This window comes from Perna viridis, chromosome 5 (genome assembly GCF_037379345.1).
Source record: "Perna viridis isolate PV_CMFRI_1.1 ecotype Kerala chromosome 5, ASM3737934v1, whole genome shotgun sequence".
In the NCBI taxonomy this organism is placed as follows: domain Eukaryota; kingdom Metazoa; phylum Mollusca; class Bivalvia; order Mytilida; family Mytilidae; genus Perna; species Perna viridis.
In genome coordinates, this window is record NC_142449.1 from 40,152,638 (window position 1) to 40,165,889 (window position 13,252).

General features: G+C 31.9%; 1 protein-coding gene across 1 annotated transcript; it reads left to right on the forward strand.

Annotated features, from left to right (window-relative positions):
• The first annotated feature begins 1,759 nt into the window (after positions 1-1,759).
• On the forward strand, positions 1,760-12,533 carry LOC148617478 (tetraspanin-1-like). The gene is made up of 8 exons (XM_088585181.1): positions 1,760-1,899; positions 2,719-2,788; positions 3,449-3,721; positions 4,089-4,163; positions 5,263-5,367; positions 8,787-8,963; positions 11,621-11,704; positions 12,194-12,533. The coding sequence occupies exons 2-8, from the start codon at positions 2,729-2,731 to the stop codon at positions 12,272-12,274; spliced, it is 855 nt and encodes a 284-aa protein (XP_088441307.1). The 5' UTR covers positions 1,760-1,899; positions 2,719-2,728; the 3' UTR covers positions 12,275-12,533.
• Positions 12,534-13,252: the final 719 nt, after the last annotated feature.

Sequence of the window (13,252 nt, forward strand, 5' to 3'; positions counted from 1 at the left end):
GTATGTGTCTTAACATTTAATTCAAGCATTTCGCAACGCATCTTATCCGCAAGTTGGTTTATTTATTGCTAAATTCGGAACCATTGGAATCGAATAGTCATTCAGTAATTACCATTAAAAAAATGGGATTCCTTTTTCAAGCAGAAAGCTACTACATATGTACATGTGTATTCGTTCTGTATATAGAAGCAATTATATTGCTGTACCTGTGTATAATGTTGTTTTGGGGTAGCTGTAGCTTGACTAGTGTTGTTAGGGTTTCCTCGTCTTTAATTGAAGGCACATTGGTGGCTTTCAGCTGACATTTTTCATCCCGGTGGGGTTGTTGTCATTTTGGTATATTCACCATATCCATTCTCCTAACATTATATTTTTCAAGCAGTCTGAGTAGAAACATCAAGAAATAAATTAAGAAAAGCTTTTGTTTCTTGTTCTATATACAGTACATCTAGAAATGTGTAAGCCTACTTTTTATGTTTCTTAATTGCAGAATTCGACTTATTGGTTTTTTTTTTTTTTTTTTTTTTTTGTTTTTGCTTTTTGTAAAGATCTATAATTTTGGTCCTATCTTAAATTTTATCACATGATAACTTGTTTTGTAATATCAAGTTCAAGAACAAATTCTTAAATTTAAAAAAATGGTGATGGCATATGTTTCTTGGTGTGGTGATTTTTTTAGTGGAGTCGGAGTTGCTCATTTGCTTTTGTTACTTTGTATGTATGATTTTAATTACTTTATGTTTTCCATGTCTGGTCTTTGTCCCTGGATTACATTTTTTTGATTACCGCTATAACCTTGGTTCCCTTGATTACTCTTTCGTAACCTTAATCTAATTTTGTCGATTTCGGATATTTGTCCACTGTTGCCAAGTTATCTACTACACTTACAATATAATACTAAGTTAAAAATAAATGATTACACCCTAATGGCAATAGTGTTTGACACGTGTCAGGGAGTTGCATAATTCTTGCTAGATTACTACCGGATTATACTCACTTGCAATATGCCGGGTACTGCTGGCGGAAGAGGACATGCTTACACTCCAGAGCACCTGATGTCATTCCCGTTTTTTTTGTGAGAGTTCATATTTAGTGGTTTCGTTTTTTGTGTGACGTCTTGTTTCTCTTATCTTTTTATATGTAATCTGTTTTGATTCTTTTCGCCACATTGTGTATGTTGATCGTCTCAGTTCCATGCGTTCACGTTTAGACAATGTTTTTGAATCATCCCACTTCTGACGCTTCGACATTTTTTGCCGATATCGTAGTACCAGTAATTGGCACCATGCTGCCATATTCTTGTTTGATAATATTGTCTGTACCGTGAACGTTACAAAAAAAAACCCCCAAAAAAACCAGGTTTTTTTTATTTGTTTTGCTATCTCCTAGGTCTTTATCTTCAATTTATGTTGTATTACCAGGAAGGCACGACATCCACTTTACCGGCCCATCTAATTTTTAGGCAAATGTCCAAAAGATAACAAATGCACTTTTCTGCACAGTTTTTTTAATGATTTGATTGCAAAAGCAACTCACTGATTTTGTTGAGTATTTTTGTATATAAATAGTTTTACTATAGCCCTTCTGATATTGTAATAATTCTTTATTTTACATCACCTAATTTTTAATCTATAGGCAGATCCGTGATGGTATCTTCAGCTTTTTTCAAAATTCTATTCACATTAAAATTGTTCATAAATAAAAGATTTAAATTGAGACAAAGACCTCAAATGTCATTTAGATTCAAAGCAAAACATCCCATTACATATAAAGAAATAATTAGTATTATTCAAAAGCATTGTACTTGAAGACAAAATTTAAAGTTTGCATTGTCCTGTGCTCATTTCGTATCGACAAACCGCCTGTCTAAGCTAGATTTTATATCCCTTAGTCAAAAAAGGTAAGATTTGCTTTTTACTTTATTTTTACATCAAATAATACATGAACTTTCTATGTTTGTGTGTTTGTTTTTCGGTTCTAAAATGATGATCCATTTTCTATGCCAAGACTTTGCTTTATAACTTTCGATTTTTGAATAACAGATTCATTCGCAATGAAAAATTGCGTTTTTTCTTCCTGTTTTCACCTGGATATAACCACTTCTGGTGTTCGTCGAAAAGCAATAGTTTATTACCCTGTCCACCCGGTCTATTCTTCCAGTTTCAGTGGGGTCAGGGCTGTTCATTTCATTCTATTATTCTTTGTGTATTATTTTAATTAATTCATTGACAGAATATTATTGATGCCCCGATCAATTTCTAAAAATTCCCTTCATTATATCAATTTTACACCTTAGTTCTCTATATTTTATATTCAAACTCCCCTTAAACAAAGTTTCCGAAACTATTTTTATTGTTTTTTTTTATTGACAAACACACCGAAATAAATCACACATTCCAAATATCTGTATTAGTCATCATTAGTGACACTTTCGAAAATTTTTTTTATAAGTGACGACTTTAATTAGTTGTCGTTTAATTATTAATATTTTGATTTTTTAATATCGTATGTAAAATATACATTCGAACACAAATGACTCATCAACGGTACGGGTAATTACAATTAAAAAAAACATCGTGCAATGTACGTCGTTCTTAGCTGATTTGTTACGTTATCCTTTTGTTTAATTCCCACTTTTCTTATTTAAATGTTTTTGTTTTTTTTTTTATTACACTTTTTTATGGCTGTATTTCGTACATTTTCCTTTTTCTTTTTTTCAGCTGGAAGCATGGGTTTATGCTCAGGTCTTGGTCGCTGTATTATAACATGTCTGAATTTGTTTTTTGTTGTAAGTAAGACAGTTGAAATACACCAAAAGTATTGACCATCAATTATTTATTAACTTTTTTCAATCAACGTATTTACAATTTGACGCTATGGTCAGTGGAACGATGATTGTGCGTGACGCCAATATATCACAGAGTCCTGCAAAGTGTGATAAGCCCATGTTTTTGTCAACTGTCTGTAAATGCATTGAGTTTGTCCATTTTGTAATTTGACTAAATACAACAGTAATTATGAAGGTTTGGAAAATGGGAATTTTAATCAAAGACGTGACTTTATTAATGATTTTAGGTTGTGAAGGAAGTTCACAAAATTTTCGACTTTTTTTAATTTTCTTTATTCGCATGAGTTTTTGATAAACCTATATATAACGATATAATTGCACTTAAAATAAATTGAAAACGACTTTTCAAATAAATGCTTGTCTAATTATTTATTTTTTTTATATATCTATTATAAGGTTTTTTTTAACTGTGCGTCTTGAGTATATCAATGTTGTACAACGAAATTAATATAGGAAATAAGAAAAATGTAAACTCAGGTAAAGAAACACAGATCAGGGTCAATATAAGCAAAACCAGTATACTAGCCTCCCTCGTGTATATTCCTTCTTTATTTGTACAAATTATCTTGTTGATTCATTTGTTTATTATATTTTCTTTAGGTAATAAGTTTATTGCTTATCGTAGCTGGAGTGCTTGTTTTTTATGCATCGAGCATTAGTTTTATCGAGACCATTGAGAACGAGGTCAAATCCAGTCTAAAAGGTCTTGCTACTTCTGTTAATGCAGAGAGTGATGGTATTGAGAGTTTTTCAATCAGCGAGTTTCTCGATGGTCTTGGAATGGCACTCATTATTTCGGGATGCGTCCTATTGGGATTGTCGTTTTTCGGATGTTGTGGAGCATGTTATAAATTCAAGACGCTAATATTCATCGTAAGTTTTTCTTTAGATAGAATGCATGTCTCATGTTTGAGAGGTTGTCATAAGCCTTAAGGTTTCAAAATGAGATGACATAAAATACTTTGTGATTTCCATCAAACATCATACAGTATAATTGTAATATTGTGATGTGAAAACAAAATATTGCTCGATATTCTTTTCTCACTATACTTAAAACACTTGCACAATGTTTTTGCATCAGAAAATCTTTTGTATGTATTAATTCAATCAAGGGGTAACAAACATTGATTCGCAATATATTACACATTAATATAAGGAGTAAGTTGATTTAAAATTACAGTTTAAACGAATATGTACCTAGAGAGAGCAAACAAACTATTTGCTTACAATTGTTTTTCAGTATGCCACCATTATATCAGTCCTTCTGGTCGGTGAGGTTTTGGTAGTGATATTGATGTATGCGGCTCCTAGCGTGGTTTGTAATGCTGATAATGTATTCATCAAAGCTCTGTTAACTACATTTGTGAAGAGCATTAAGGAGTATTTGAATTCTAAAAAAAGTAATGCGATTAAACTAATTGCTTCGTCGTTCTTGCTTCATGAACCACAAAACAGTTAATGAAAAAAAACAAGAATTGCCCCCAAGTATGTACTGTAAGCATACTGAATATGCCAATTTGTCTATCATTATACGATTCAAACCCTAATTAAGAACTAATTTGTTTGTTATGGTGACATTATTAACGTAATTTTTTTCTATAGTCCGCTTTTTAAATAATCTCTAGCTACAACCTGAAAATCTGTATGACCGTTGCGTCGTTGTGTGATGTGGGTGCTCAAATGGACACTAGCATTGTACCTCAAGATAATTGGAACCACCCAAAGATCGAAACCAATAGGAGTACGTCACAACGAATATCAATCAAAGAACCTTATCGAATGCAGGGAACTCACAAAGTGTGTTACATATATGGTTTTGATCTTTGGTTGATTCCATTCATCGTGTCAGGTAGGATATGTCTGTTTCTAATCTGCACAGCTCAAATCACACAACAACACAACGGCTGATTTGTGATTATCTAATTACGGTAATTATGACGCGTTAGCTATTTTGTTTTAAATGGTCTTCATGTGTGATCATAATAAAGTTCATGGCCTCAAACTGAATATTTCAAAACTGGTATTTGTTTCTGTCTAGACTTTCAAGAGTATCTTTTATAAAAGAAAAGATTGTTAGTTGCATTAGGGTTAAATAATAGTCTCTGTAAAATACATTGCATATCTTCGTCTAATGAATTCTAAGCTGCGATGTTTATTGGACACATACATGATAGGTACAAAAGCTAATCCAGAAATGCTTGAAGCATCTTCGAATTTGCTTTTATATGTAAACTTTTACTCGACAGCAAAGACATCGGCTAAACATGTTAAAAATGATTTGCAATTGAGGTCACATTCATGGTAACTCATTGGTGAAATTTCATCAATAAATTGAGCTGTTCTATACCTGTCTTTCTTATTGGAGTACTCGCATTTTATTAGATTTAAGTTTTGTTAATTATTTTTTTTGATAGATCCAGGGAAATATCAAAAATGTTCTCTTAGAATCTTTAAAAGGATATAAAGGGATTGGAAGCTCCGACATTACAACACTTGGATGGATGTTTGTAATGCAAGAGGTACGTTCATTTGTGGAATTCATCTGGGTTCCCTTGACCACTCTTTCAAGAAAACAGAAAAAGGCAATTCCCAAAATATGTGCAAAAACTGTTTCAAATAATTTGCAGATTCAAAACACTCTAAAACGGTTCTTGTAGAAGTACATTTAGAACTGTTTTAGAAGAACATGTTCATGAATTGTCCTCGAAAGCCCAGTATAGAACTGGCTCTCTTAATAAACATATATTCTAAATATTCAAACTACTTTGAGTTTCAGCACTATATTAAATAAGCAAAAACCGCACATGCACGCCGTGACGAATGTATTTATTTGATAAGTTTTGGGCAAATCCATTCAAAGAAAAAAATCAGTGTTTACAATGTTTATATGTAAAACATCATTTTCCATATACCTTACATATGAATAAGATTTGTTGCGGATTTTTACGTGTTCCGTTTCACTTAGAATAAGAGATGCATTTGACATTTGACATTTGCTTTACAGTTTTTTACATGTGATGCTATTTACGTAAACATGCACTCTTCGAAATGCTTGTACCAAGTATTGGAAACATTATGGCAAGATTCGTTCTACCGGTGTTATTTTCATTTTGCCGTTCATGTACTTTTAACATGTATATTACCTTTCCCGAATTATGATTGTGAGCGGGTATTGTTCGACCTCAAATAAGAAAAATCAACTTTCAACGCATATTTCAGTATTTGCCTATTTATGACAAAATATTATCAAATAGCCAAAACTTTTTCCCAAATTTCTGTAGCAGTCTGTTACAACTTAAAGAAATGCCTTGAAATGTTTTATTGCATTTTTGAAACTTTTGTGTTAATGTCATTTCTCTTCAATCTATCCCTGGGGGAATAGCTACGTCTTTGTGGTTTCCTTCCGGAAAAAAAGCTATACATGCAGATGTTGTTTTTTCCATTTTTCACGCTAATTTTGAAACGTATCTATAGAAACGGGGGAAATTTCCTATACTATTAGATAAGTCATATTTTCATCAATGAACATCTAAAATCAAAAACAGACATAAAAATTCCAAGACAATGTTTACCATTACCATCATCACTCAAATTAAATTAATGTTAAAGAAAAGTAAACTAAAAGTCAAATACATATGAAGGAAAGTACAATCCAGTCATTTCCTGTATAACTATCCGCAAACCCTGATAGAAACTGCAAAAATACGAAAAGGCTTTGTCAAGTTGTCAGAGTCGTTGAATCGAATAAACAATTTGACATCGGTGCAGTGGAGTTATGTGACGCGGCTGTTTAGAGGGGGGCGGTTGATATGTGCTCAGTTCTATTACATTTATTTACATTAAGATCTCAGTTACTCATAATGAATTTATAAAGTTAGAAAGTATCATATTTTGGTTAATAGTGAATATATTTGTCGCAGTGAAAGCATTTCGTTTCAGAAAGCATACTTTTATTTTTGATATTAGTACTTGCAAAAATCAAGAACCTTATTGGTAGATTTATAGATATACGTTCTTAATATATATTCTTATATATACATTGTGTATGTATAATAAATTAGGTATTGTATATGAAAAAATAACTGCTTACATATATATTTGTGTCTATATGAACGATCGAAATGTTCAATTTTATAGAAATGAAAAGTAGGTCTTCATATTTCATATATATTTCTTATTAATATTTAAAATATTAGTAGTATAATTAATACAATACAGTTAATTTTTAATTATGTGTTACATACCTTTAATGATTGTATGTGAATTGATTGCTTTTGTATTACCTCGATAAAAGTATTTTCGAAACGTAACTAGTAGTGTCAACATATAAATTCATTTTCATATTTTTAGCTTACAGAAGACATGAATGTAAATCACAACAATATTAATAATGACTGGATCCACCCCTGAAAATCTCTGTCAAAATATAAACAAAATAGTCAAACAGTTTATGTCACTTAAATCTGAAACATAATCCTACGAATTGGCTAACCTGTATAAAAAATATCAAGTGACTGTGATGAAAGTAATCATTCGTAATAAATCCTTATTTTCGAAATCTATTCGACAAATCTAAAGAAGAAAATGGAGCGGTCGTCAATTTATCCATCAATAATGCATATAAGGAGGTACAAAGGTACCTGAAAATCACCATAAAATTGATGAGTGGGGCGCGTGGTGGATTGTACCAGCCCATGGAGGAAACAGATTTCTACTATATGAATAACTTATAATTTTATTCGTCATATTTTTTTTATTTATTTTTTTTTTTTTTGGCATTTGTAAAAAGCAGAAATTACAGAAAGTATACTTGGATTTCTTAAGAGCACCCGACGCAAACCCTAATTTTGCACTCGGTTCGTGCTTTTAAAATTAGGTTTGAAGTTGTCTTTGCTTTTTTTAAATTTAGTTTCCTTTATTATGTCAATTGATTTTGTTTACCATGAATTATAATTTTCCTTAGAGCAGTTATTTGATATTTTTACAACATAAAAAAAACGTCACCATAAAAGTCTGAAATAAACTAAATGTCGTGCATTAGGACAACAGAAAACAACAATTTTTTGGTAGTTATATGAACAACCTTATATCATATTTGCCCCGTGAAAGTAACCAATGGAATAATACACAGTTTTATTGAAAACAAACACTTAATAAAATGTGTCAATTTTAGCATTTCATTGAATACTCCATCATTGTTTTGGTTTAATTCTATATAAGAGACTAATCATGAAAACATATTTTGATTGAAATATCTGTCATTTTGGATAATTGATTAAAACAACTTTTTTCTTGCCTTTATCTTACATTTTCCATTTCCTCCTGTATAAATTGTCTGATTTACCCACAGTGCACCAGATAACAACTATCAATTATACCTATAAACTAAACCGTTTAAGGTTGTGTACATTGGAGAACGAGTTTGGTAAGTTATAACATGGCTCCGTTTTCCAAGGTGACACATTTCAATCAATATCAGAGTCCAAAGCAGAACATTGGTTGTTATAGAGTCAACCAAATTATATGACATAATATATCACAAAAACTTTCCTAATAAATTGTTTCATTTGCTGTAATGGTAACAAAGGAAAATAAGATAAATTTAGGAAATACGACATGTTTTGGTATAAAAAATGAAATTTCGCATTCAAGTTGAAGTACATTTATCAATTGATCGATTGACTGAGTGATCCACCCTTATGAAAATAAAGACGAAAGACGTGCAATAAGTATGGAAACGATAGTTAGTGTGTTAGATTAAATCTCAAAAATAATACAGGTGACTTAAACACGTTCGGAACACCACAACAATAAGTGCAAACCTTGATCAATGTTAAAAAATAATAAAAGGACATCACTGCTTCATTTTCAAGCAGAATATGAGATACTGCATTCAAATTTATAGAATTTGTATAAATATGATCCTGCTTTAATTTAGATGAAATGCTGTGGTGTAAATGATTATAAAGACTTCCAAACCACAAACACCGATACCTGGGAGACAGCGGGAAATGTATCTCCTGCAGTTGATGCTCCTATTGTGTGTTGCGTTACTGCTCCAACAGATACAAACGCTAATTGCGCAAGAGAGTCGACTCTTGCAATTTATCAACAGGTATTTTTTTATATATCATTTTGCATATTGAGAAAACGTATATACCTATAAAAAGAGTCTTATTGTGATTTTTCATTTTTTTAAATAATATTTGGCTTTTAGATCTTGTTTTGGAAGACTAAATAATTTAGTGACACACAAGAACGATTAAACAAACGAATCTGCGGTCATCGTTCGGGAATTAATACTACCAAATTCCCGACAATTTATCAAAATTTTAATTAACAAGATCATTCAATCTTTTTCTATGAAAGTTTGTATTCTTGAAAACAATTACCATCCAACAAACAGTCCCATCTTAAATAAAAATATCATAGGGAAAAGAGGAATACTGGATCCACAGACTATGTACTGCAATATCTTACGGGTGCAATGACAATACCAAAAGTATAGGACACCTTTCAAACCAATAAAACAATAGCATAAATGTGATGAATTTATTTGACAAAACTCCAAGACGGGAAAGGAGTCATGTCCATCCCCACTATACATCACCTAAGATGCATGATGTCTCCGCAGATGGTCTTCTTCCTTTCATACAAACCTCTTGGACTTCATCACATTCGAACTAAACTCTATTTTATACTTCTCACTCTACTATACTCCCTTTACAAAACTTACTTCATTATTACACAGACTTGTTGCCATCATTTTGAATATTGGTTACCACAGACTCTTTAAACCAGTTTGTGTAAAAGGTGAAGATGACGAAAAACGATGATGTCTTTAATTTTTAAACGAATGAAAGATTTAAGTAGATTTATGAGTGTCAATGCTACAAAGCCCATAACATCATTTTTGTCTGCAAAACGTATTACATCTAATAAATGTTAATAAAGTAGACGTAGAAAATAATAGCTGCGATAAGACCTATACTGCCACTTCACTCTTTAAAAAAAGAAGAGATAGTGAAAAACTAAAAAATCTGTGCTATCCTGTTCAACAAATGAAAGTTTTAAGTAGATCTATGAGTGTCAATGCTACATCAGTTTTCAAAGACACCGATGTAGCAAAAACATTGTCTACTATACATGATAAATATGTTGTCGTACCAGCAGACAAAGCCCAAAACAACATTTTTTTGTCTGAAAAACGTATTAAATCCAATGTTTATTAATACAGTAGATGTAGAAAATAACAGCAGTAATAAGACTTATACTGCCACTTCACTCTCCAAAGTAGAGATAGTGGATAACCATAAATCTGTGCTATCCTATTTTGGTCTCTCTACCAAAGACGATGATTGTGATTTACCGTCTATGCACTGGATTCCAAATCTCCACAAGAATCCATACACACAACGTTACATATCTGGATCTGCAAAATGTACCACCAAACTTCTTTCAAAACTTTAAACGTCTATACCCAGATCTGTCTAAGAGGGTCTCCAGTGTTACCACAACACTTGTTACTACCGTAGTGATATCAATTTAATGTGGATCCTGAAAAATTCGAAATGTTTTTAAGAGACCATCAATTCAATATTATCATCAGAATATATTAGCATTTTTCAACTATGTATACTTCTATTTCTCATACTCAGTTAAAAACAAGGAAAATAAAATAAAGGATACTACAGACACTGTGGAGTCAGTCTCATATCTTGACCTACACTTAGAAATCGGTGGTAAACGGAAACTATTGACCAAATTTTACGACAAACGTGATAACTTCAAAATTCAGAATTGTCAACTTTCCTTTCCTCTGTGGCAACATCCCCTCAGCACCTGCGGATGGAGTTTTCATATCACAAGTCATACATTATGCGCTAGACCTCTAACAATTAGGCTTCTTTAACAGGGTTATGTTGCTACAAGATTGAAGTCATCACTACAGAAGTTTTATGGTCGTCATCATGAATTCATGCATTGTTATGGTGTATTCATCTGCACCATGAAAACTGATTTGTTCAATGTGTCATAGTTTTCCTTTCCTCGTTCGTCTACCCCGGACATGACTTTTTATAAGCAACTCGGTGTGTGTTTTAGAAAAGCAAAGGATGCTTATCCTACCGGTGCACCTGGTCCATGCTCCCAATTTTTAGTGGAGTCCGAGTTATTCATTTACTTTTGTTACTTTGTATGTATTATTTTAGCTAGTTTATGTTCGTTGTTGTGCTTGTCTGTTTTCCATGTCTGGTCTTTGTCTGGATTACATTCTTTTGATTTCCGCTAGAATCTTGGTTTCCTTGATGACTCTGTGAACGGTGTTTACAAAAAAGTGTTGTTTTTGTACGCTCCAAGCGTTTCTGTACAATAGTAAGAACAATAGTAAGAATGATTTTTTTTTCAAAATTAGTTTGTCTTTTTTTCTCTTTTTAGTTTTGTTGTGTTTGTGTTGTGTCTGAAAGGAAACTTGCAATTCTCCTATATGATGTATTCTCGGAAAGTCTTTTTTATTATCTCCTTGTTAACCAACTTCATCCATCCTTCCTTCTGTGATGCTCTTTAAATTCGTCTCAGATCGTTAAGATATCTATATTTCAATTGATTTGGACGATAATACAAAGACCAAGATAGTGTCTATCAGTTCATGGTGAAGTGATGTTACGCTTCCTATATACAATTTGTATCGTTTGGGTAATAATTTGAAATAGTAGCTCACTGTCTAAAATGATTTCCATTCATTACATTTTTACACAATTGTATTGCTTCTAGGGATGCTTTGATGCTGTCTGGGGAAGTGCTCTCGGAAATCCAGTCTGGGCAGGAGTCGGATATACCGTTGCATTTATTTTCCAGGTATTTATGAATATGATATTAGGCCTGTCTTGTGTTATGCAGTAACAATCAGTTTTGTACTCATAGTTTACATGTTATTAAAATAAATCAGTCAGGAAGACCTAAGCATGTTAAATCTGTCATTGGTTCTTACGTATGCATGTGCTTACTTGGAGTGTGTTGAGGTACTTTGCTTTTTTGCAGAGGTTCTCTTTAATTTGAATTCGATTACATGTACCTTCTGTTTTAAGTAAAACACAGTAGCTAAACTTAATTGAACATTCCACAATTATTTTATTTGGAAAGTGAACACTTGATCAAGACAAGAAAGACAGAAATATACGCAAATGACATGACAATTATTACACACACACCTACTCATATACATACAAAGGGAGAGGGGAAGAGGGTCATAATGATAAAATTTAACAATGACAATACCTATTAATGAGCACCATTTGCACTCAGTCTGGTTATTGTAATTATTTCATATTTGTTTTCTTTTTTCAGCTTATGCTGATAATATTCTCCTTTTTAATGTACCGAGAGCTCGGAAACAAGAAAAAGAACAAAGTAAACCCTCAGTGGTAGACATGATACACTTAAACAAGGAAAGCACTGTGATTTCTGATTGAAAAGTGGACGACGTTATTACTGTGATTTTTTTTTTTTATTTTGTTGACCGTTGAAAAATATTTTGTTGATTCAGTAAAACCTGTATCTATTTATTTCTAAGCAGAAAATCTTTTATGAAACATTAATAATAAACATTCTAGCTTTCAAAATATGTATTATCTTTAATTGTTTATATTGTTCTGTTTCCTTCAATATGAGCTTCTGTACAACCCTCGCAGAATCTTTTATTTATATCAGTTTCTTATTCCAGAATAGGGTACACAATTAGATAATCAACACTAAGCAGAAACAAATCACAACCTCTTGTAAGTTATTATTTGTGGAAATTATGATTTCCAACCAAAATATTAATGTTCTTTTCTTATTTGATTCATCCTCTCCATGACAGCATTCATACGATCCACAATCAAGTCAAGTTCAGATAAAATCTGACAAGATAGATATTACATCTAGGTTTACAAACCACCATCTTTCATTGCAGCGTGATGACTAAATAGCATTGGTCAGCTACAGGGTGTATTTTTCAACCAAGGACTGATATCTATCATACGTGCTACATGTGTTACATACGATTTTGACAATATTAATTTTTGGTCGGCAAAATTGATTTAATTATTTATATTGAATAATAAGTATAACAAATTTGCATATTAACACAATGAACCAATCAACGTATTTGGATATAAAGGTACATTTAATGAACGATATAGTACATAACAATTATTTTGGTATGGCCATATTCAAACCACTTTTGGTAACCTAAAAAAATAGAATGAATATTTCACCACTTAGTCAAGGCTCCCAGTTTTTGGAGTTCAAGTTGTTCTTTTACTGTTGTTTTCTTTGTACGTAATATGATGAAGGTGAAACCTTTTAAGGCTCCCGAAGAAACGTTAATAAAAACATTTTTTTTGTCAGCTCCTATTTGATATG

Excerpts from the sequence above, each read along its gene's own strand:
- LOC148617478 (XM_088585181.1), top strand. The coding sequence starts at position 2,729 with ATGGGTTTATGCTCAGGTCTTGGTCGCTGTATTATAACATGTCTGAAT. Across the intron at positions 4,164-5,262 it reads TGTATGCGGCTCCTAGCGTG|ATCCAGGGAAATATCAAAAA; the intron begins GTTTGTAATGCT and ends TTTTTTTGATAG. Across the intron at positions 11,705-12,193 it reads CCGTTGCATTTATTTTCCAG|CTTATGCTGATAATATTCTC; the intron begins GTATTTATGAAT and ends TTCTTTTTTCAG.